The sequence below is a fragment of the Emys orbicularis genome, chromosome 3 (genome assembly GCF_028017835.1).
Source record: "Emys orbicularis isolate rEmyOrb1 chromosome 3, rEmyOrb1.hap1, whole genome shotgun sequence".
NCBI classification, from domain to species: domain Eukaryota; kingdom Metazoa; phylum Chordata; order Testudines; family Emydidae; genus Emys; species Emys orbicularis.
Genome location: NC_088685.1, coordinates 6,706,978 through 6,727,822, shown reverse-complemented (window position 1 = coordinate 6,727,822; position 20,845 = coordinate 6,706,978). Strand labels below are relative to the sequence as shown.

At 57.3% G+C, this 20,845-nt stretch overlaps 1 protein-coding gene across 1 annotated transcript in view; it reads right to left on the bottom strand.

Moving 5' to 3' along the window:
- The window catches only part of ADCY3 (adenylate cyclase 3), a 97,419-nt gene that overhangs the window by 4,398 nt on the left and 72,176 nt on the right, over nucleotides 1–20,845 (bottom strand). The window contains exons 5-16 of the mRNA XM_065401043.1: nucleotides 20,068–20,179; nucleotides 17,550–17,677; nucleotides 15,528–15,686; nucleotides 12,816–12,975; nucleotides 12,193–12,309; nucleotides 11,563–11,705; nucleotides 10,055–10,216; nucleotides 7,713–7,800; nucleotides 6,487–6,603; nucleotides 3,320–3,579; nucleotides 2,754–2,835; nucleotides 1,695–1,853 (exon numbers count right to left, since the gene is read on the bottom strand). Of these exons, the coding sequence (XP_065257115.1) occupies nucleotides 1,695–1,853; nucleotides 2,754–2,835; nucleotides 3,320–3,579; nucleotides 6,487–6,603; nucleotides 7,713–7,800; nucleotides 10,055–10,216; nucleotides 11,563–11,705; nucleotides 12,193–12,309; nucleotides 12,816–12,975; nucleotides 15,528–15,686; nucleotides 17,550–17,677; nucleotides 20,068–20,179 (1,687 nt within the window). The remainder of the gene's footprint in view (nucleotides 1–1,694; nucleotides 1,854–2,753; nucleotides 2,836–3,319; nucleotides 3,580–6,486; nucleotides 6,604–7,712; nucleotides 7,801–10,054; nucleotides 10,217–11,562; nucleotides 11,706–12,192; nucleotides 12,310–12,815; nucleotides 12,976–15,527; nucleotides 15,687–17,549; nucleotides 17,678–20,067; nucleotides 20,180–20,845) is intronic.

The window sequence follows — 20,845 nt, the reverse complement described above, 5'->3', positions numbered from 1 at the left end:
GCTCCTTATTAAACCCGCAGCCCCAGTCACTCTAGCACAGGGGTTCTCAAACTGGGGGTCGGGATCCTTCAGGGGGTCGTGAGGTTATTACATGGGGGGGGGTCACGAGCTGTCAGCCTCCACCCCAAACCCCACTTTGCCTCCAGCACTTATAATGGTGTTAAATATATAAAAAAGTGTTTTTAATATGTAAGGGGGGGGTGGCACTCAGAGTCTTGCTGTGTGAAAGGGGGCACCAGTACAAACGTTTGAGACCCACTGCTCTAGCACATTTAAGGGTATGGCGACACACTGCAGTTAAACACCTGCGGATGGCTCGTGTCAGCTCTCGGGCTGCGGCCTGGGCTCTGGGACCCCACAAGCGGGAGGGAGGTCGCAGAGCGCAGGCTCCCGCCCGAGCCCGAACAGCTCCCCTGCAATTAAGCAACCCCTTAGCGTGAGCCCACAGCAGCTGACATGGGCCAGCCATGGGTGTTTAACTGCAGCGTAGCCAGTCCCAAAGAGCCCCTGACAAAACTCCTCCCAGCTTGGTCACCCTGTGAGCTCCCCTGGCTCCACTGAGCCCCAAACTCACCTATGCGCCCCCTGGTCAAGTTCCTCCCAACTCCCATTGGGTGGGGCTGAGTAATAGCAGTGGGCACGCCCCATCTAACCTATGGGTCAGCAAGCCAGAGCCCCTCTCCCAGGGCTGGCTGGGCAGAGCACAAGGGCTAGTGAAGGGATCCCCCGGAGGCAGTCTGGGTGCCCCCGGAACATCAGTCACATACAGATCTCAGGCCCCTCACAACTCCCCTGTGGGGAAGGCATCAGTGCCCTTTTTTTTACAACTGGCCACACGGAGGCCAAGAGAAGTTCAGTTTTGCCCTTAGATGCGACTCAGAAAATGGCATCCGCCCCACCCAGCGCAAGGGGTGTCAGCTCTGGCCCTTGGGAGACCCCCCCCCCCATTTCTCCTGGGGGGGGAGGCTGTTTTGGTCTCATGGTGAAGAGAGCTGTAGGAAATGGGGTGGCGCTGACTTCACCAGGAAGGGCACCCAGCTTTTTAAAACTGGGGCACAGACCCCCAGCCGCTCCTCTCAATCTGCCCGTATGATCCTACACTCTAAGGGGCTTCTCTGGCCCTCCTCGTGTGCAGTCATTAATCGATTTATCCTCACAGCTCCCCGGGAGGTAGGCAAGTCTCATCCTCATTTTACAGAACTGAGGCACAGAGAGATTAAGGGACTTGCCTGAGGGCCCCCACGATCTCAGTGGCAGGGCTGGCTTTAGAACCCAGGGTTGGGGTTGAGTGTCGTGGTACGTCTGCACTGCAGCTGGGAGGTGTGATGCCCAGCTCAGGTGGGCGTCCACACACGAGCTCTGCTTGAGCTAGCGCGCTGACAACAGCAGGGTGGCCGTGACGGTGGCTCGAGCTAGCCGCCCGAGTACGTGCCTAGGCTCTCGGCCGGGGCTGTACTCGGGCAGCTGCTCAGGGCACTGTGGCCACACTGTTGGTTTCAGAGCGAATGCGTGGGAGTCATTCCCCTAGCCCAGTGCAGGGAATGACCTAACCCTGTCTTTGAGTGCCGGGCCTAGGGAGGTTTCCTTCCATCTCTGATTTCTAGGATTCTCTGGCTTGGGCTGGGAGGCCAGCGGAAGGAGACTGGAAACCTCAGCTCTCCCCACGTCACAGTGTCTGGCTCGCCCGTTCTCACCTCGTCCCGTTTCTTAGAGCCCAGGAAATGCCGGGCCACGTGCTCCGGCAGCATATTGGTGACCAGAGCCTCGTTCCAGCGCCTCATCTCGTACACCCGCTCCTTCTGGTCATGGACATCGATCTTCCACAGGAACAACGTCCTGGCCAGCTTCTCCACCTGCAGGCGGGGCAAGTGCCGCAGAGTCAGGCAGGGCCTCGCAGCGCTTCGGACACAGCGACCTCCCCATGGGCTCACTGAGGTGCCGGGCTGGGGCAGGACTCGCTTACGGTACTGCGGGCATGTCTGTGGCAGAGCCAGGAACGGAATGCAAGAATCCCGCCACCCAGTTCTCTGCTCTAACCACTCAACCCCACTGCCTCTCGCTGCCCCGCCCCCGTCTCCCCTGCACCAAGCTATTCGCTGCAGTGATGCAGTCACTCCAACACCCACAGGTGGGAGCCTTCCAGGTCAGCAGGCTATGGGCTTCCCGGCTGCTGTGCGAAGGCAGCCCTTTCCGAGAATCCTACGCCATCCGAGAGCCATCCAGAGATCGCCTCCGGCAGCTAGGCACAAAACAGATGGATGTGGCTCCTGATGGATCTTTGGGCCACTCACAGCTCCAGCAAGAGGGCAGGGCACTGGGAGAGAAAGAGAGAGAGAGAACAAAGGGACGGGGGAGAGGGAAATGCAGATACAGGGGGGAATAAGGAGGTAGGGGAGGGAAACCGATCCAAACCCTTCCAGCTCAGTGCTGGGTTGCAGGGAGCTAGAGAAGGGCTAGGAACAAGTGAGCAAAGGAACCCAGAGGAACCCCAAAGGAGAAGGGAGGGCAGAGATGGAAGAGAGAGAGGCAGAGGCGCAAGCGACTTGGGAGGGGAGGGACGCGTGCAGGAGAGCTCCAGAAGTAAGAGAGAGGGGGGCTCTGCACGGGACAGGGTGAAAACGCCCTCCAGCGGGGCAGTGGGGGGGAAGGTGGCCATGTGTCCCAATGCCCTGTTGGTGGCCGTGCCAGGAGAACTCCAGGGATCGCAGGAGGGTGAAGACGGCAAAGGAAGGGGAGCCGGACAGATCACTCACGTGGCGAGAGAAGTAGTAGAAGCTGAGCATCATGATGAAGACCATCACTGTCATGGAGTACTTGGAGGGGACCAGGGCGGACCTGCCGAGGGAGAGACGAGTGAGCCATGTTCGTCCCACCATGGCTGGGTTCCCTCCCATTCCATGGCAACCAGCACATCCCTACGCCAAGGCCGGCACCCAGCGACTGCATGAGGGCTTTGAAGACCATCAGGGGGCTTTCCCTCCTCCCGCTAGCCTCTGCTGGAAGGATGCAGGGGCAGCTCCATGAGAGGCCTGACAGGGACAACCCAAACAACCGCTTGATGAAAGTTCTTGTCCCGGTCGGCCATCAGCTGAGAACAGCTGCCTTCAGACCAGCTGGGAGCACCCAAGGACTGCAGCCACTCCCCCCCCCACTAAAGCAATTAAGCAGCCACGGCCGTGGGAGGAAACGTCTCCCCACCCCAGGGGTGGAAGGTCTGAAACTGGACCAAACCAGGACCGTAATAGGGACCAGTCCTACATTGCTCCTGGACCGCTGGCCGGTCCCTCTATGCCCTCTCCGCCACGCCCAGTGCCCTTACACGTTCTCCTTGAAGCGTTCCTTATCGTACTCGTCGAAGATCTGCTGCCAGGCATAGATGTTGACCACGCCCACTGCCCCGGTGATCATGACCATCAGGGTGAGCTTGACCATGTGGCTGACCTGCACCAGCATGATGGTGGCGATGAGGGCCAGCACGGCAATGAAGCTGTAATACTTGGGGTCCTCCACGCAGCCCCCTGCCAGCAGGGTCCCTGCGGTGGTGTTGCTGGTGCTGGAGTAGAACTGCAGGCAGCTGAGCTGTGGGGGGCGGCAGAGAGATGGGTGAGGGGTTACAGATTGTTACCTACCGATGGCCACACTGGATCGGAGCAGCGATAAGGAGAGGCTCTTATTTAGCCTTCAGAAATCTCTCTCTCTCTCCTTTTAAAATGGCCCAAGCCTGAAGTCCCAGCCCTCCTCAAAGTAGGGTGACCAGACAACCATGGTGAAAAATCGGGACGGGGGGTGGGGGGTAATAGGAGCCTATATAAGAAAAAGACCCAAAAATCAGGACTGTCCCTATAAAATCGGGACATCTGGTCACCCTACCTCAAAGTCAGTGCCCTGAGTATAAACTGAGTAATGGCGTTTAGCGCTCCCTGCCTGCATGGGATAGGGATAGCAGCAGCGCCAGCGGCCCACTCCGCCTTGCCTCAGACCCTGGGCTGGAGAGGTCGGAGAGGGGAGCTGAGCTGCATGGCCCGTGCAGTCCTTGTCAGCACGTTAGTTCCGGATGAGGTGGCTTTCCTTGTGATGTGGCTACCAGGGCCACCGTGAACTGGACTCCCACCTTTCCAGGTTTTCAAACAGCTCTCTGAGGGTAAGCGCTTGTGGTTTTCACTGACCTGGGCTCGCTTTGAACCAGCGACTCAGGGGTGAAAGGCTCCACTGCTGGTTACCATGTTTAATTCAATAATCGTGCCCAAACACAACAGGGCCTGTCTGTGCCGCACAGATGGCCAGGTGCTATAGGAAACCCAGCCAAACGCTACAGAGTCTTCCCCCAGGCAGAAACCCACCCGCCGTCACCCCTGCACACATCTGGGTACCCTTATCACCATTGATCATCTATGGACCCTGGCAAGATAAGGCAATGGCTGGAGGAGGATCAAACCTCATGCTTCAGGGCATGAGCTGATAGGCAGCTGCAGGGCAGTGGGATGGGGTCAGGAAGGAGGAACCGAAGATTGTGTCTAGATGGGAAGTTGGGCCCTTATGAAGAATCTGTAGCCCTTGGAAAGTCCTGTTTCCTCCCTTTAGGATGGCTGAGCTTGCTGCTGTAAAGCATGATGTGGTTGTGCCAGAGGTACCCACGCTCTGCCCCTCGTGGCAACCTGCCAGGAACCCCGGGCTGCACCTGGTCTCTGTCAAATGTAGGTGTCTGGGCTGCCCTGCCCTTGACCATGCAGCCGCTGAGACACCCTATCACGAGGTGATGCCGGGCTCTTAGGAGGAAGGCAGAGCATTGCATGCTGGGACCTGTCCTCTCCCTGGCTGCCCCCCCTGGCTGCCCCCCCTTCCAATTAGGATCACTTCAGCTGGTGTAAATGCAAACACTGGGTCTGATTGTCCTCACGGCCGTTAAATCGGGGGTCCCTCAGTCACACCGCTGCGGAAGGGCTGTTGGCGTCAGGTCCTAGGGATTCGCCCATTAATAATGCTGCTAACAATATCTGGCTGCCGTCGATCTTTGCTGTTTTCATTTAATGACCAGCAGGGCATGGTGCTCTGAACAATTATTGGCACACCCAAAACGGGAAGGTCAGAACGGACATATAAACTGAGTAATGGCATTTCGAGCTCCCTGCCTGCATGGGACAGAGACAGCAGCCGTATAGGCAGGATGGGGTCAGCCATCCACACCGAGAGGTTTATAAATAGGCACCGTGGTCCAAACCCAGCCCTGGCATCACACAACCCTGATCCATGGAGAGACACCAGGGCTGCGTAGGACCCAGCAGAGCTAATGGGCCTCTCAGGCTGGAAGGGACCTCAACAGGTCATCTAGTCCAGCCCCCTGCGCTGAGGAAGGACCAAGTAAACCTGGACCATCCCTGACAGGGGTTTTCCAATCTGGTCTTAAAACCTACAATGATGAGGATTCCACATCTCCATTGGAAGCCTGTTCCAGAGCTTAACTGGCGTTAGTGAGAAAGGTTTTCTTAATATCTAACCTAAATCTCCTTTGCTGCAGATTAAGTCCATTCCTTCCTGTCCTACCTCCAGTGGCCATGGAGAACAACTGATCACCTCCTCTTTATAACAGCCCTTAACAGCTGAAGACTGTTATCAGGTCCCCCTTAGTCTTTTTTTCTTAAAATATGCCCAGTTTTTTTAACCTTTCTTCATAGATCAGGTTTTCTAAAGCACTGGCTCTCAACCTTTCCAGACTACTGTCCCCCTTTCAGGAGTCTGATTTGTCTTGTGTACCCCCAAGTTTCACCTCAGTTAAAAACAGCTTGCTTACAAAATCAGACATAAAAATACAAAAGGGTCACAGCACACTATGACTGCAAAATTGCTGACTTTCTCCTTTTTACCATATAATTATAAAATAAATCAACTGGAATATAAATACAGTTCAGTGTACAAAACAAGTCACTGCCTTTATGACATTTTAGTTTGTACTGACTTGGTTAGTGCTTTTTATGTAGCCCATTGTGAAACTAGGCAAATCTCTAGATGAGCTGATGTACCCCCTGGAAGATCTCTGCATACGCCCAGGGTACGTGAACCCCTGGTTGAGAACCATTGTTCTAAACCGTCTATCAGCTTTGTTGCTCTCCTCTGGACTCTCTCCAGTTTATCCACATCTTTCTTAAAGCGACACAGTGCCCCAGATGAGGCTTCACCAGTGCCGAGTACAGTGGAACAATTACCTCCCGTGTCTTACAGACAACATTCCTGTTAATACACCCCAAATGATATTAGCCTTTTTCACAACTGCATCACGTTGTTGACTCAGATTCAATTTGTGACTAACTATAACCCCGGATCCATTTCAACCGTATGGCCCCCTCGCCAGATATTCCCCATTTTGTACTCATGCATTTGATTTTGGATGTCGATAGACTCTTCCTCTGAGGCATCCAATGGAGCGACCTCATGTGCTGGTGTGAGGTGGCAGGGAAAACGGTGGCAGGGGGGAGGCAGGAAGGTTCTCACCATATCCACGATGTCGGCCATGGTGAGGATAAAGATGGCCGACATGGCCCATGTGTTCCGGGCCCACCGGGTCCTATCGATCCAAGTGGAAAAGGCTACGAGTTTTTTGGGAAATACCTATGAAGAGAAGAGGTTTTTAATGACGTGAATCTCAGCCCTTCTGCCCAGAGGCTATGGTGATGGGAGCCTTGTAAGTACCTGGCACCAAGAATCCCAAAGTGCTTTGTCAACACTCATTTCAATGGGAGTTAGAGGCCTAAATGCCTTTGAGGATGTGGGCCCAATTGTTAACCCCCACATCACACCATGGGGAGAGCAGTCTACATTGCCATCAAGTATCTCCAGAACCACACATTTTTTGGAAGTCTCTGGATGAAGGGTGCGCCCCCGGCTGAAATTGGGTGGCCCACAATCTCAGCTTTCAATTAGCTTTCTAGCCTTTACCTCTGTGAAGGAACCCTACCAAACAGAGTGGTGCTGCCTTCCTGAATCTGCAGACAGCCCGAAACAACAGAGGTGTGAACTGCCCCATTCACCTCAAAGGGGGGGTTGAGCCCACAGCTGAATGATGAGCATTACAATGGTAACATAGTTCACTGTTTCAGCACCGATCGCTTTAGGAGAAACATCCAGCTAAGGTACCTACGCAGCGTTGTGGGTTGTAGTGATGGATATTGGGCCAAGGAGAAACAGCTGGTCATGGGAGAGGAACTAGTAACTCAAGGACACCAAAATGTTTCAGTACATTTCTGCTTTTGTAGGACTGATCTTTACAACATTTCAACAAATCCATGGTCACGAAGGACTTCACAGCACATGAAGGACTGGAGGATAGGTCCCTCAATGGCTATTAGCCAGGATGGCCAGGGATGGTGTCCCTAGCCTCTGTTTGCCAGAAGCTGGGAATGGGCGACAGGGGATGGATCACTCAATGATTGCCTCTGGGGCACCTGGCATTGGCCACTGTCGGAAGACAGGATACTGGACTAGATGGACCTTTGGTCTGACCCAGTCTGGCCATTTTTATGTGGAGATAGAACACAGACCCTCCTACTCCAAAAGTTCCTCCCTCTATGACCAGAGCTAAAGGGGACTCTCCATTAGCTATTAGCGATATGGGGCCTATGACACACAGTTGAGCAGGGCGGATTCCATCTGCTTCCACTGACTCCTTGGGAGTCGCGGGTGCTCAGCACCTTTCAGGAGCAGGTCCTCTGTCCTCTTACCCTGGGGAAAATGGCTGCCAGAGAGCAGAGAGTCAGGATGAGCAGCAGGATTTCTCCAATTACAAACGTCACATAATTGGCCACCAGCCTGCAGAGAGAGAGAGAGAGAGAGTCAAAAACCAGCCCTGTGGGGGGTTATTCCAGTGACGGTGCTACCCTCACAACCCAGTGGGTTCACACAGTACTCCGCTGCTTTTCACAGCAATATCAGATTGCTGAGTAGGTTTCACTCGATTTTGGACCACGAGCATGAACGGCGCAGAGAGACTGCAGCTGGGCTAGGAAGAGTGGGCAGAGGACAGAAAGTAGCCGGCATGGGGCTGAGAAAGCCGCAGGCCACTTCCTAAGCTCATGTTCTCAAAAGGCAAAACAGACACGGAGCTAATATGTGCTGGTTGCAGCCAGGAACTAGACTGGCTACTCCTCCAGCTGACATGGAAGAGGGTCTGTGTTGTGGGCGACTCTTGGGGGGGGGAATATATATGAGAGCAAGAGGATGACAAAATGCTAGCCTGGGACTTGGGAGACAAGGGTTTAATTCCCAGCTCAGCCACAGACTCGGTGTGATCCTGGGCAAATCACATGCCCCTCTGTGCCTCAGTTTCCCATCTGTACAATGGGGATAACAGGGCTGCTGCAAAGATAACTACATGAAGGGTTGTGAAGTGCTCAGACACTCCAGGAACAGGGCCCATATTAGTCCCTGAGAGTGTGGGGAGAAGAGGGGATGTTATTTCAACACACTTTTTAACTAAGCTTCCTAAAAATCCTTCCAACTCCTGTGAAAGCTGGCTGGCTTTTCTGGCATCCCCACATCCTACAGCAACACCGTGGGGGGAGGGATAGCTCAGTGGTTTGAGCATTGGCCTGCTAAACCCAGGGTTGGGAGTTCAATCCTTGAGGGGGCCACTTAGGGATCTGGGGCAAAATCAGTACTTGGTCCTGCTAGTGAAGGCAGGGGGCTGGACTCGATGACCTTTCAGGGTCCCTTCCAGCTCTATGAGATAGGTATAGCTCCATATTAACAAGCATTTGCAAAGCACCAACAGTGGGCGGCGTGATTCTGTGCAGGACAGATGTCAAAACAAAGCCCCTGCTGGAAGGACCTTGCAGTCCCAAAGAGAAGGTCTTCGGGGGAGCTCTAGCGAAGCCAGAAGAGCCAGGGGCTTTTCACCGCAGCACTGATTTCTGGGCTTTGCCTCATTCCCCTCCAAGAAATAACGGGTGACACTGATGGGGTACAACAGCCACGTAGCACTTTTCAATCACGGTGCCCAGGGCTTTGCGAACACATGGGGAGATACAGGCCTTGCCCTGGAGAGCTAACGATTTAAGCATTAGGCCACCCAGTCACACCCTGCTAGGACTGCGGCAGGGGACCAGCCCTGGAGCAGCATGGCAAATGCATGTTCTCACCGGGGGTTCCCATGGCAACCTGCCCACAATCAGATAGGGAGGGAGGCTGGCACTGCACGGTCACTTGGTCCTGTTGATTCATTATTTGATTGCCCTTCCCCAGGGGTGCGGGCAGAGGCGATTGTCAATAGGACGTAGCGAGGACAAGCTGCAGTGCAGGGTGGCTAAGGCTTCACTCAGAGGCTCCGCTCCCACAGCCGGCGGCTCTCACCCGGCAAACAACCCGCTGGCCGGCTGGACTTCCCACGGCGGCTGCTCCTGGGAGAGCCCAAGAGCAGCCAGAGAAAAAAGGGGAAAACCTGGGGGCCGAGGGCTCAGGGAACTTTCCACACCCACGGCCCCTGCTGCAGTCTGGCAAGAGTCATTCAAGACAGATGCCGCTTGATGGCTGTGGAGTGGCCTATGTGAAATGAGTTTAGGGGAGGTCTCAGCCCAGTCCCTGAGGATCAGGGGTTCACATGATATAGGCCACCCCCGCAGTCAGCATCCTGGCTGGCAGTCTCCGCCCAGAGGGCAAGGATCCCGCAGGCCATGGAGAGAAAGCCCAGTGCCTCCCAAGAGCTGGTCCCTCTAGGTCAGAGCTGAGGATCCGGAGCAGGATGATACTGGGGAAGCTTTAACTGCCGCTGCCTACGCTGTACTTGCTCCATCTCCCTGACAAACACACCTTCTGGGAGCCAGGCCTGCTCACCCCGACCTCCCTGGGTTTCTAGCACACCTCCGGTGAATAGGGCCACTCAGAAGTCCAGCCCAGGAGGAATCAACCAGGCCTCTGAGGGAATATGTATAGGGAGTGATGCACCAGGCCCATTCTACAACTCTGCCCAGGGTGAGGGGTGGAGAAGGGTATTCCCAGCGCAGAGCCCCGTTGTGCCAGGGGCTGCACAGACACGGCCCCTGCTCCTCGCCCCAATCGACCTGCTCACCAGGGATCGATTAAGATCTCCACCAGGGCGGTGAAGAAGAGCACCACGCAGGAGCAGCTGAAGGCGGCCCCGCTCTGCTTCTCCTTCTCCACGGAGTAGCGCGTCTCCATCTCCGGGTTGATGAAGCGCATGGAGAGGCGGTAGGTGTATTTCCCCTTCAGCCTGCCGGAGACACCGCGAACCCCGGTGAGATGCTGGAGGCCGTGGGCAAAGGGGAAAAGGAGAGGGAGGGTCCTCACTCTGCCGGGGGGCTGCTGCAAGGGCATTGCCATCACCATGAGGAAAGAAACGAGGGCCGTGGGAAAGAGTGCCCCTAGGGGGAGGGGAGAGGAAGAGGATCCCTGCAGCATCCCGGAGAGAGGTAGAGGATTTGTGGGAGAGGACAGGGTATCTGGGGGCAAAGGGTACAGCCCCCATAGGGGGAGGTAGAGGAACAGCACCTTCAATCAATGGCATCTTGGTGCTGTTTGAGGCACACACCGTACCCGGCTGATACACAGTGCATGGAACCCGTTAGTGGTGCAAGGAGAGCAGATCCACTGCAGCCCAGTTAGTCTCTGGGCAGGTTTGAGATGGCTGGGCACGTCCCAGCAGGGCTGCACTGGCCAGCACCCCCGTAACAAGGAGGGGCTGGGACTGGGTCCCTGTAGCCGGGCTGCACTGGGGAGCCCCCGTGACATGGAGGGGCTGGGACTGGGTCCCTGTAGCCGGGCTGCACTGGGGAGCCCCCGTGACATGGAGGGGCTGGGACTGGGTCCCTGTAGCCGGGCTGCACTGGGGAGCCCCCGTGACATGGAGGGGCTGGGACTGGGTCCCTGTAGCCGGGCTGCACTGGCCAGCACCCCCGTGACAAGGAGGGGCTGGGACTGGGTCCCTGTAGCCGGGCTGCACCGGGGAGCCCCCGTGACATGGAGGGGCTGGGGCTGGGACTGGGTCCCTGTAGCAGGGCTGCACTGGGGAGCCCCCGTGACCCAGGGGGGCTGGGGCTGGGTCGCTGTAGCCAGGCTGCACTGGGGAGCCCCCGTGATCCGGGGGGCTGGGGCTGGGTCGCTGTAGCCAGGCTGCACTGGGGAGCCCCCGTGATCCGGGGGGCTGGGGCTGGTCCCTGTAGCTGGACTGCACTGGGGAGCCCCCGTGACATGGAGAGGCTGGGACTGTGTCCCTGTAGCAAGGCTGCACTGGGGAGCCCCTGTGATCCGGGGGGGGGCTGGGGCTGGGTCCCTGTAGCCGGGCTGCACTGGGGAGCCCCCGTGACATGGAGAGGCTGGGACTGTGTCCCTGTAGCAGGGCTGCACTGGGGAGCCCCCGTGATCCGGGGGGGCCTGGGGCTGGATCCCTGTAGCTGGGCTGCACTGGGGAGCCCCCGTGACATGGAGAGGCTGGGACTGTGTCCCTGTAGCAGGGCTGCACTGGGGAGCCCCCGTGATCCGGGGGGGGCTGGGGCTGGGTCCCAGTAGCTGGGCTGCACTGGGGAGCCCCCGTGACATGGAGAGGCTGGGGCCACTCACGCCTGCACAGACTCCCTCTCCAGCAGGGCTTCGTTGAGCAGGTTGTTGAGCTCCTGCTCGTTCTGCGAGGCGTCGACGACTCTCTCAGCCAGGTCGCGCAGGCGCAGCCGGCGCCGGGGGTTGGGGAAGGAGGGGTTCACCACCTGGCAAGGGGGAGGTGAGAGTCAGACGAAGGCAAACCCCTAGGGTTACTGGCTGACAAAACCAGAAGTGCACCCTGAGAAACAGGCCGTCTCCTCTTGAATGCCGCTGGCCAGCCTGGGCCAAATCACCAGCAGGTGTAAACGGGCCTTGCTCCACCGACTTCCAGGCAGCCCATTTCCACCAGCTGAGGACCTGGCCCCTCAATCTTAGTAATACCCCACCCCTCCCCCACACGGGCGAGGGTCACTATGGCCAGGTCCATTCATATCCCGGCAGAGAAGTACAAGGCCCAAGTACTAGTTGCCCTTCTCCTTGTGTCGGAATTCGACAGGGTGAGCAAACCCCAGGGGTAACAAATACCCCCCTGTGTGCTCACTCTCGAGCCTGCTGCGGCTCTAAACGCCCGGGGGTCGCCCCATGCTCCCCTGCTGCTGCTGGGTGCCAATACCCCTCCCCAGCCTCCCCTCTCCCCAGGGCGGCTCTCACCCTGGTGTCCAGCTCCTCGGCCTCGTCGGGCGTGGTGCAGGTGGTGTTGATGCTGCCGTTACACTCCTTGGTGTTGATCAGCAGCGGGGAGTTCCCATGGGAGGACGTCAGGGACAGCTTCTAGAACACAAAGGAGCAGGTGGGAATTCAGCCACCAGGACCGAGGGCCATAAGAAGGGGGAATGACTCGGGACGCGGCATTCTGTTTCCTGGCCATGCTGCCTAGGCCTCATGCTGGTCCCACTGTATGGGGTGAAATTCACCCACAAGGCTTCCAATATGGGAAAGGGGGTGTCTTGGAGGGAAGAGAGTGACTGGAGCAGAGGAAGACGTAGGGTGGTTATTAAGGAGCAGTGGAAGTTACGGATGGCAGAGACGGATTCAGTCTCTTTAGGAAAGGGACAGGAGCGCTGAAGGTTTTAGAATCAGAGGCTCACAGAAATGGGGAGCCAGGAGAGAGGAGGATGGGGCCAAGCGTTCACACCTCTTGGCAGGCGTGAGAAGGGCAGAAATGGAGACAGGCCTTCGCAAGCTGGAGAACGGAGCCCAGGGCAGGCCACGGAACAGGGGGCGGCAACGGGGGAGATGAAAGGAGCTGGAGGAGGAGGAAGGTCACTCACCACTCCATTGATCCCATTCTTGAGGGGCTGCTTGGGCACCACGATGAGGTACGTGACGATCCCCTTCTCCTTCAGGTACTCGCACCTTGTCCCCCCCTCACCGGGCTCCACCTCGAACTCCCCTTTCAAGCAGTCCATGGTGCTCTGGGAGATGTGTACACGCCTGTGGGCCGGGTGGGAAGAAGACATCAGTCAGGCCCCTGCTGCCTTCGTGCCAGCCCCGGGCAGAACTCGGCAGGTTTTGGGGAGGATATTTTGCGAAGGTATTGAGGGATCCACACAAAGCCCCTCGCCCTCTTCATCCACTGGGGAAGGAGGCAGGACTGAGAACCCTGGGTCCCTGCAGCGATTGGTTTCCATGGGGAAGGTAGGAATGTATTGAGCAAAAGCAAAGGCCCATGTCTCGGCAGGGGGTGGGCAGAAGCGCAACGGCAGATACAGCCGGGACCTGACCCGTTGGCGGCTGGGGCAGCAGAAGCAGACTGAGAGCCCCGCAGTGGGGCAGGAACAAGGGGCTGGTGTGCTCACAACAGCCTGGCCTGCTAAGGAGACGGCACTCTGCCTGCTGACAAGCCGTTTCCAACTCCTGGCCGGGATGGGTGGGGCGCAATCAGCCAGCCAGCGGGAGCCAGGGCGTGGAACACCTCCCGCCTTGCCCACGGGGCACCATCAGCCCACCCATCCCTGTGCCCGACATCCCTCTACACGGGACCCTCCCCGGTTATTTGCGACGAGGCCCCATTTGGCTCCAGCCACCAGGTGGGGAATCCAAATCTGGAGCCCGCGTGGGGGGGGGCATTCCAAGCTGAGGTTTGCTCAGAGTCCCTTCCAAGGCGTCTGGCTGTCTCCGACGATTTCCCAGCGCCTCAGAGCGGTCGCTCCTTCTAAATGGCTATTCTTGTTATTAATAATCAATCCTGGCATCTCCGCCCAGGCAGATCCAGGGCGCTGCTGCTGACCCCGGCCGGAGAAAGCAGATTTGTTACCCTCGTGGCTTTCCAGCCGGCTGCACTTGGCTGCTCCTTGCCCCATGGCTGTAATTTCTTTGCGGTGACAAGACCGGGTGTGCTGTGCTGTATTTGTATTTAGCTAGGCCTGCAGGGCACCCGGCCACAGAGGAAATACTTCCAAACCAGAGTCACCGTCCTTCCGGAGACCTCCCCGCTCCTCCAGGCCCTGCCAATTACCATGGGCCACCCCACGCCCCCCAGCCCACAGGGACCGCCCTTGTAACAAACGCAGCGCGAGTGACTCCCAGGGCATGAATTCCGCCAGAGCTGGTAAATATTTCCCACCCCTCTGGGGGTTTTATAGCATGTTGGGGGGCTCTGGGAAATACTCTATCAGAATTGAAGCCCATTGACTTCAACTGGCTCCAAATGTGGCCCTGGGATGTTTACCACATAGGAGCCTGGCTAGGTTATTACGGCCACTTCTGGCTGCTGGGGGCAAGGCAGGCTGGGATTTCTGGAAGGTGTCCTACTCCCCCCAGCCTGCCCTCTTGATGGGCTCCACCTTTCTGTCTCTGCCAGCTCCTGGCCCCTCCCTCAGATCACACCGAGAAGGGAGAAGAACATCACCTGGGACATGTAAAACTTGACTGCACAAAACCCTACTGATCTGCACTGGGGACCAATCCTGCACTGGGCGCCAGATGGGACTGCGTGGGACCCAAGAGGGCAAGTCCTGGCCGGATCCTAGACACAGCTCCTGCTTGCGGGGAGCTGACAGGATCGGGATTCTGCTCTTTTTGGCCAGGATCCTGCTCCCAGTGCAGCCAATGGAGTTGAATGGAGGCAGGGCCAAGTCCTGCACAGTGTTAGGTGCTGTTATTAACAAAGACCGAGGGGAGGGGAATGCAGTGAGTCTGAGACAGACGGTGCTCTTATGGGTAAGCCTGCGGGTCTGTCACGGAGGTCACTGAAGTCACGGATTCTGTGACTTCCCGTGACCTCTGTGACTTCCGCAGCAGCAGCAGTGTGGGTGTGTGGGAGGGGGCAGGGGTTTGGGGTGCAGGGCGGTGTTTACCTGGGGGGGTGGGCTAACCGGCTCCCACCGGCATGTCCCTGCAGCTCCTAGGCAGAGGGGCCAGGGGGCTCCTCGGTTCCCAGCCAATGGGAGCTGCAGAGCCAGCACTTGTGGCAGGAGCAGCGCGCGGAGCCCCTCCCCCTAGGAGCTGCAGGGACATGCTGGTCGGAGTCGGGTAGGGAGCCTGCCAGCCCTGCCAACCCTCCCACCCCCCAGCGCCAGCGGGGGTCCCGGGCCACCCCCCCCAGCACCCGTGGACTGCCCCCTCAGAGCACCCACGTCCCCCGGCCTAAGTTTTAGTTAGGGGTATATAATACAAATCATAGACCGGTCACGGGCCGTGAATTTTTGTTTACTGCCTGTGACCTGTCCATGACTTTTACTAAAAATACCCGTGACTAAAACGTAGCCTTACTTATGGGGTCTCACGCTCTTGCCCTCACTCGGTGAAGCACTGGGTGAGCACCGGCACTGATATCACCGAGGTTAGCCAGAGGGACCCCAAAACAAGCCACGTCACAGGGCTGGAGCAGTGGAGACACAGGACAGGTTTAAGGTGAATGTCAGGGCTAGGGGACGGAGATGGACCGACACCCCTTTGGCCCTGTTGCTGTCTAGCCGCTGCAGGCTTCCCCACCCCCCTGCCGAGGCTCAGCCTGGGCTGTCCGTCCACCTGGAGATACTCACCCTGGGATGCCGCCGGCCTCCATCTTGTTAGCCACCGTGACGTCTGTGGACCACACGTCGTACTGCCAGCGCTTCTGGCCCAGCACGCCACCCAGCACCGTGCCGCTGTGGACCCCCACCCGCATGTCCACGTCCGTTTTGGTCTTCTCTCGCACGTAGCTTTGGGAGAGGGAGAGCAGGGGTCACACAGAGAGGTTGCTGGATCCACGTCTCAGCAGGTAAGTCCCCCAGCTGAGCCTCACCCCCACACCCTGGCAGGGCATTCGGCAGCATTCAAAGATACTGGGACAGATCCAATCGGGAGAGGCCCCACCGAAGACACGAGGATTGATGCTGGTCTAGTGGAGTCTGGCCCCTGCTGACACATTCATGTGCAGACACGCCAGGGGCCAGATCTTCCTCTGGTGTAAAGTCACCAATGAACTAACCCTCACAACCCACCTTCCTCGGGTGGTGGGTATCAGGCAACCTGGTCAAAAACACCCACGTGTCTTGAACGTCAAAGGAACGTCCCATGTCACTTCAGATGCCTTCGAACATGTTACCTGTCATTAATCCCATTTTACAGATAGGCACTTCCCCAAGGTCATGCAGTGAGTTAACAGGAGAGTCTGGACCAGAACCCAGCACTCCTGATGTGTAGACCTCTGCTCTAACCATTAGGCAACGTGCCCCCAGGGATCCTCATTCCTACAGCTGAAGTTGCAAACCAGCTTTCATTATAACTCCCACAATTAACCCTTGTTCAAAGCTTTCAATAAATCTTTCTTTTGGCTGAAATTTTCAATCCCTACTCTCAGCTCAAAGGTGAATTTTGGGGCAAAAAAATCTCTTCAGATGTTTTTCAGTTATAGGACAGGGGTAAAAATACCACTTTTTCCATATTAGGTATATATCTGGCCCCATCCTGTCTGAGCACTTAGCAATTTTCAGTGTATTTATCCTCCCGATACTCTTGTAAGGCAAGGCTGGGCTATGAACCCCATCGCCCAGATGGGAAACTGAGGCACAGAACGGGTAAGTGACTTGCCCAAGGTCATACAGGGCAGCTGTGGCAGAGCAGAGACTTGAACTCAGATCTCCCAACTTTAAGGCTAGCGCCCTAATCACTGGTTAGGGAGTCCTGAATTACCTAGGCTGGGATTTTCAAAGGGTTTGGCCACCTAAAATCTTCTAGGCGCCTTTGAAAATCCCATCTCTTCCCCTAAAAATCCCATCTCATAGTTACCGCAGGTCTGTATATGCTACAGCAGGGATCGGCAACCTTTGGCACGTGTCCCGCCAGGGTAAGCACCCTGGCAGGCCGGGCCGGTTTTACCTGCTGCGTCCGCAGGTTCGGCTGATCGCGGCTCCCACTGGCCACGGTTCGCCTCTCCAGGCCAATGGGGGTGGCGGGAAGCGGCGGCCAGCATATCCCTCGGCCCGCGCCGCTTCCCGCAGCCCCCATTGGCCTGGAGCGGCGAACCGCGGCAAGTGGGAGCCGCGATCGGCCGAACCTGCAGACGCAGCAGGTAAAACCGGCCCGCCCCACCAGGGTAAGCCACGTGCTAAAGGTTGCCGATCCCTGGACTACAGCTAGATTTCGTGTGTACGTGCACACTCAAATTCAAACCCGATGGTGCTGCACACTTGTACAACCCCACAATACTAAAGGAAGGGGACTTTTTTTTTAATTCAGTCTTGTTCCCCCACCCCTTCTTCAATCCTTTAAAAAACACAACAGGGAAATCACATGTAGCAAACTTTGTTAGCGCAAAATGAAGGCTGCACATCTAAACACACACAAGCGCGCGCTCCCAAAGTCACAACGGGACAAAGCTGCCATTGGCCCAGAGCAATGATAACAGACAGCACTGGCCACGGGGAGGGAAGAGGGGCATGATGGGTGGACCCCAAGTCATGACGCAGAACAGGCTAAAGGAGCCCCGTGAGCGCTGATCATTTACAGCGAAGCGACGGGGCTGGGGAAGTGCTTATCTATCCCGAGAATGAAGAGTAAGGGACGAAGGGAGCGGCACTTACGATATGGCTTCCACCATAGCCAGTCCCATCATGATGGAGCAGACGGCGTGGTCCTCGCGGTAGTCCGGCAGCCCACAGATACAGTAATAGCAGTCTCCGAGGATCTTGATGCGCAGCTGGTGGTGTTTCTGAGAGAGCAGGGGGAAGCACAACATGTGACCTCCACATGGTAATGGCTGGGAGAGAGGCTCCTACCTACATCTCTGCGTTACCACCTTCTATGCTCTGCCAGCCCTTGTGTCTGCCACCCCCACCACCTCCCCTCTCTGCACCTCCTTCCACGCTTCCCCTGGAGCCGGGGTCTCTCCGCTCACGTACACCCAAATCCTTCCGTCTCCACCCTGAAGGAAACACCCCAGCCCCACCCTCTCCGCCTAGCAGTCCAGCGCTGCTCTGTGAATATCCCAGTGCTGCTGACTCTCATGATTTTGTCAGGAGTCTCATAATAATTATTGTTTTCTTTAAAGCCCCAGCTCCTAGAGTCAGGTAGATGTGGGATGATTTCAGCCTTCATTCTTACAGAAAAAGTAAGTTTCTAGCCCTCATGGCTTCAAAATCTGACCCCAGGGCACCCTAAAGGCTCAAAAAGCAGAAGGCAAAAATAAAAGAACGCCAAATCTCTTATTTTTACACCATCTCATGAGTTTAAAGCCAATCGCGTGATTTCTGGTGAGCCAGACTCAGGATTTTTGAACAATCGGGGTTGGCAATGCTGATATCCTACCTCGTCAGCAACGCTGGTCGTGACTTGCCCTTCTCCACCATTTGGGAAAGGCACTGACCTGCCCCCAGCTGCACTATGCACCGGGGCTGGGGGCAGACCTGCCCCCCGGCTGCACTGCTCCGACTTGATTCAGCTCATCATGAGGTTATGGTGACTGGCTTTAGTATGTTATGAATTCCCTGTGCTCCCTGTGGCAGGGGCTGGGCTAACGATCTGTGGTGCTCTGGGCAACGCGCAGCACATAGGCAGGCAAACTTCAGCTCCCAGTTACCCCAGTGTAAAGGCAAGTGCCAGTCTGGATTCACAAGGGTGAAATTGGGTCTCTGGTTTTCCTCTTCCCCTTCCACTGCCTCTTTCAGTGCCGCTCTCCTCCCTCCGCATTCCTTTGTTACTGACCTTGCCAACTCTCCCTCCTCCTCTGTCTCTCTCCTGTTCCCCCTTTCGCTCCCCTTCCCGGTAACTGACTCAGAGTTTAGGCTAGGTTGAAATGAAATGAAAATGTCTCTCCCTTTATGGTTAACATGGCTTTCCCCATCTCCCCTTCCCACTCTGCTGCTTGACCTGCTTTGCACCCACAGCGCTTTCCCATGCAGCAGCAGCAGGCACAGGGTTTGACCTGAGTCCAAGGACTCTCATCCCCAGGGCATGCAGAAATAAACTCATTTTCCATTCCTCTCCCTCCCCCAAGGATAAGGGTAGTGGGCAGTTTTCCCGGCAGCTCAGTGCGGCTGGCTGCAGGGCTAGATTCTCAGTTACACTCGGGGGCGGGGGGGGAGAGAATGGAGGGGCTAAGGTCACTTTTAGCCATCTCTGCACTCCGTGTATTCTGCGGCCATGAAGGGCCCTGCCCAGCCCCCAGTGTAACTTGGAGCAGCCTCCGGGCAGTCCGCTTCCCTGGCCTCTAGGGAACATCGAACAGCCCTGGTACACTGCACTCGAGACACAGCCCTGATTTGCTGGGAGCAGGGCCGGTGAGAAGCCCTTACGCCAGCTCTGCACCAGCGGGGGAGCCTTTTGCACCCTTTAAGGCCCCTTTTTGCAGTCTGTGTGGTGTTACTGAGGGTGAGGCCTGCGGGTGTCAGGCACCCCGGGGAGGGCACTTCTCCCTGTGCAGGCAGGGCAGGGCTGCTCCTTATGCTCACTTCGGGGCTAGTCCTCCACAGGCTGAACCTTTCCTTGGTCTCAGGGCTCCAGTGACAGCCCAGGGGCCCCCAAACCGACAACGCCCAGGCAGCCGCGGTGTCCCTCCACTCAGCAGGCTTCCTGCTTGCCCTGGAGGAGTCAGAGGGGAGTTCGGTCTCCAAGGCTCATACAGGCCTTGGCCTTTACACAGAGGCCACCGCCGCAGAGGCTGATGGTGTCCAGAGTGGTGGCAGCTTTTGCTGTGCGAACCCCTGGCCACGGGGAACTCGGCCGAGACCCGCCAAACCCAGCTAACAGCCATCGCGTGGCAGCAAGGTTCACTCACTGCCAGGTGGAGCCTGAGGTGACCAGGAGGTGAAAGGCCTAGGCCTCACGTCTTGGTGAGCCTCACTCTGCACGGGGATGGACAGACATGACCCCCTCTGGAGCTCACCAGCACGGCTCCTCCCGTGGGCAAGGAGCGAAGCCTGCTTGCTCTGCCACTATAGCATTCCCAGACCCTGCTGAGCCCAGGGGAGACTCAGGTGGCCGAGAAGCTGTGACCTCCTATGAGGCTTGCGTTCGCTGCGGTGTACTGAGCCTGCCAGTCTCTCCGGAGTCGGTTGTGAACCGGAGCGTCCAGACCGACAGGCGCTGCGTGGGCGTACGTACCGCGGCCAGCTTGTCGAAGCGGGCGAAGAGCTCGTTTAGCAGCTTCACCAGCTCGTGGGCGCTGCAGGAGGACGACAGCTGGGTGAAGCCAACTATGTCAGCAAAGAGGATGCTGGGAAAAGAAGAGAACACAAGCCAGAAAACACGAGTTGGTTTCACAGATTCCAAGGCCAGAAGGGAGACCATAGTGATCGTCTAGTCCAGGGGTCGGCAACGTTGGCACGCGGCTCGCCAGGGTAAGCACCCTGGCGGGCCGGGCCAGTTTTATTTACCTGCTGACGCGGCAGGTTCGGCCGATCGCGGCCCCCACTGGCCGCGGTTCGCCGTCCCGTGCCAATGGGGGTGGCGGGAAGCGGCGCGGGCGAGCAATGTGCTGGTTGTGGCTTCTCGCCGCCCCCATTGGCCCGGGACGGCGAACCGCGGCCAGTGGGGGCCGCGATCGGCCGAACCTGCCGCATCAGCAGGTAAATAAAACTGGCCCGGCCCGCCAGGGTGCTTACCCTGGCGAGCCGCGTGCCGAACGTTGCCGACCCCTGGTCTAGTCTGACCCCCTGTGTAGCACAGGCCAGAGACCTGTTAGAAAAACAGCCAGTCCTGGTTTACAAATTGCCAGTGATGGAGAATCCACCACGACTTTGGGAAATTGTTCCAATGGTGACAATGGGACTATCGCCCAGAGCCGGCCTCCACTCAGGAACAATGCAGAGACCTCCCCGCTCCTCCTGAAGCCATCCAGCTGCCCACGGGGAGACTTGCCAGCCTGGTGTAATTGGGTCAG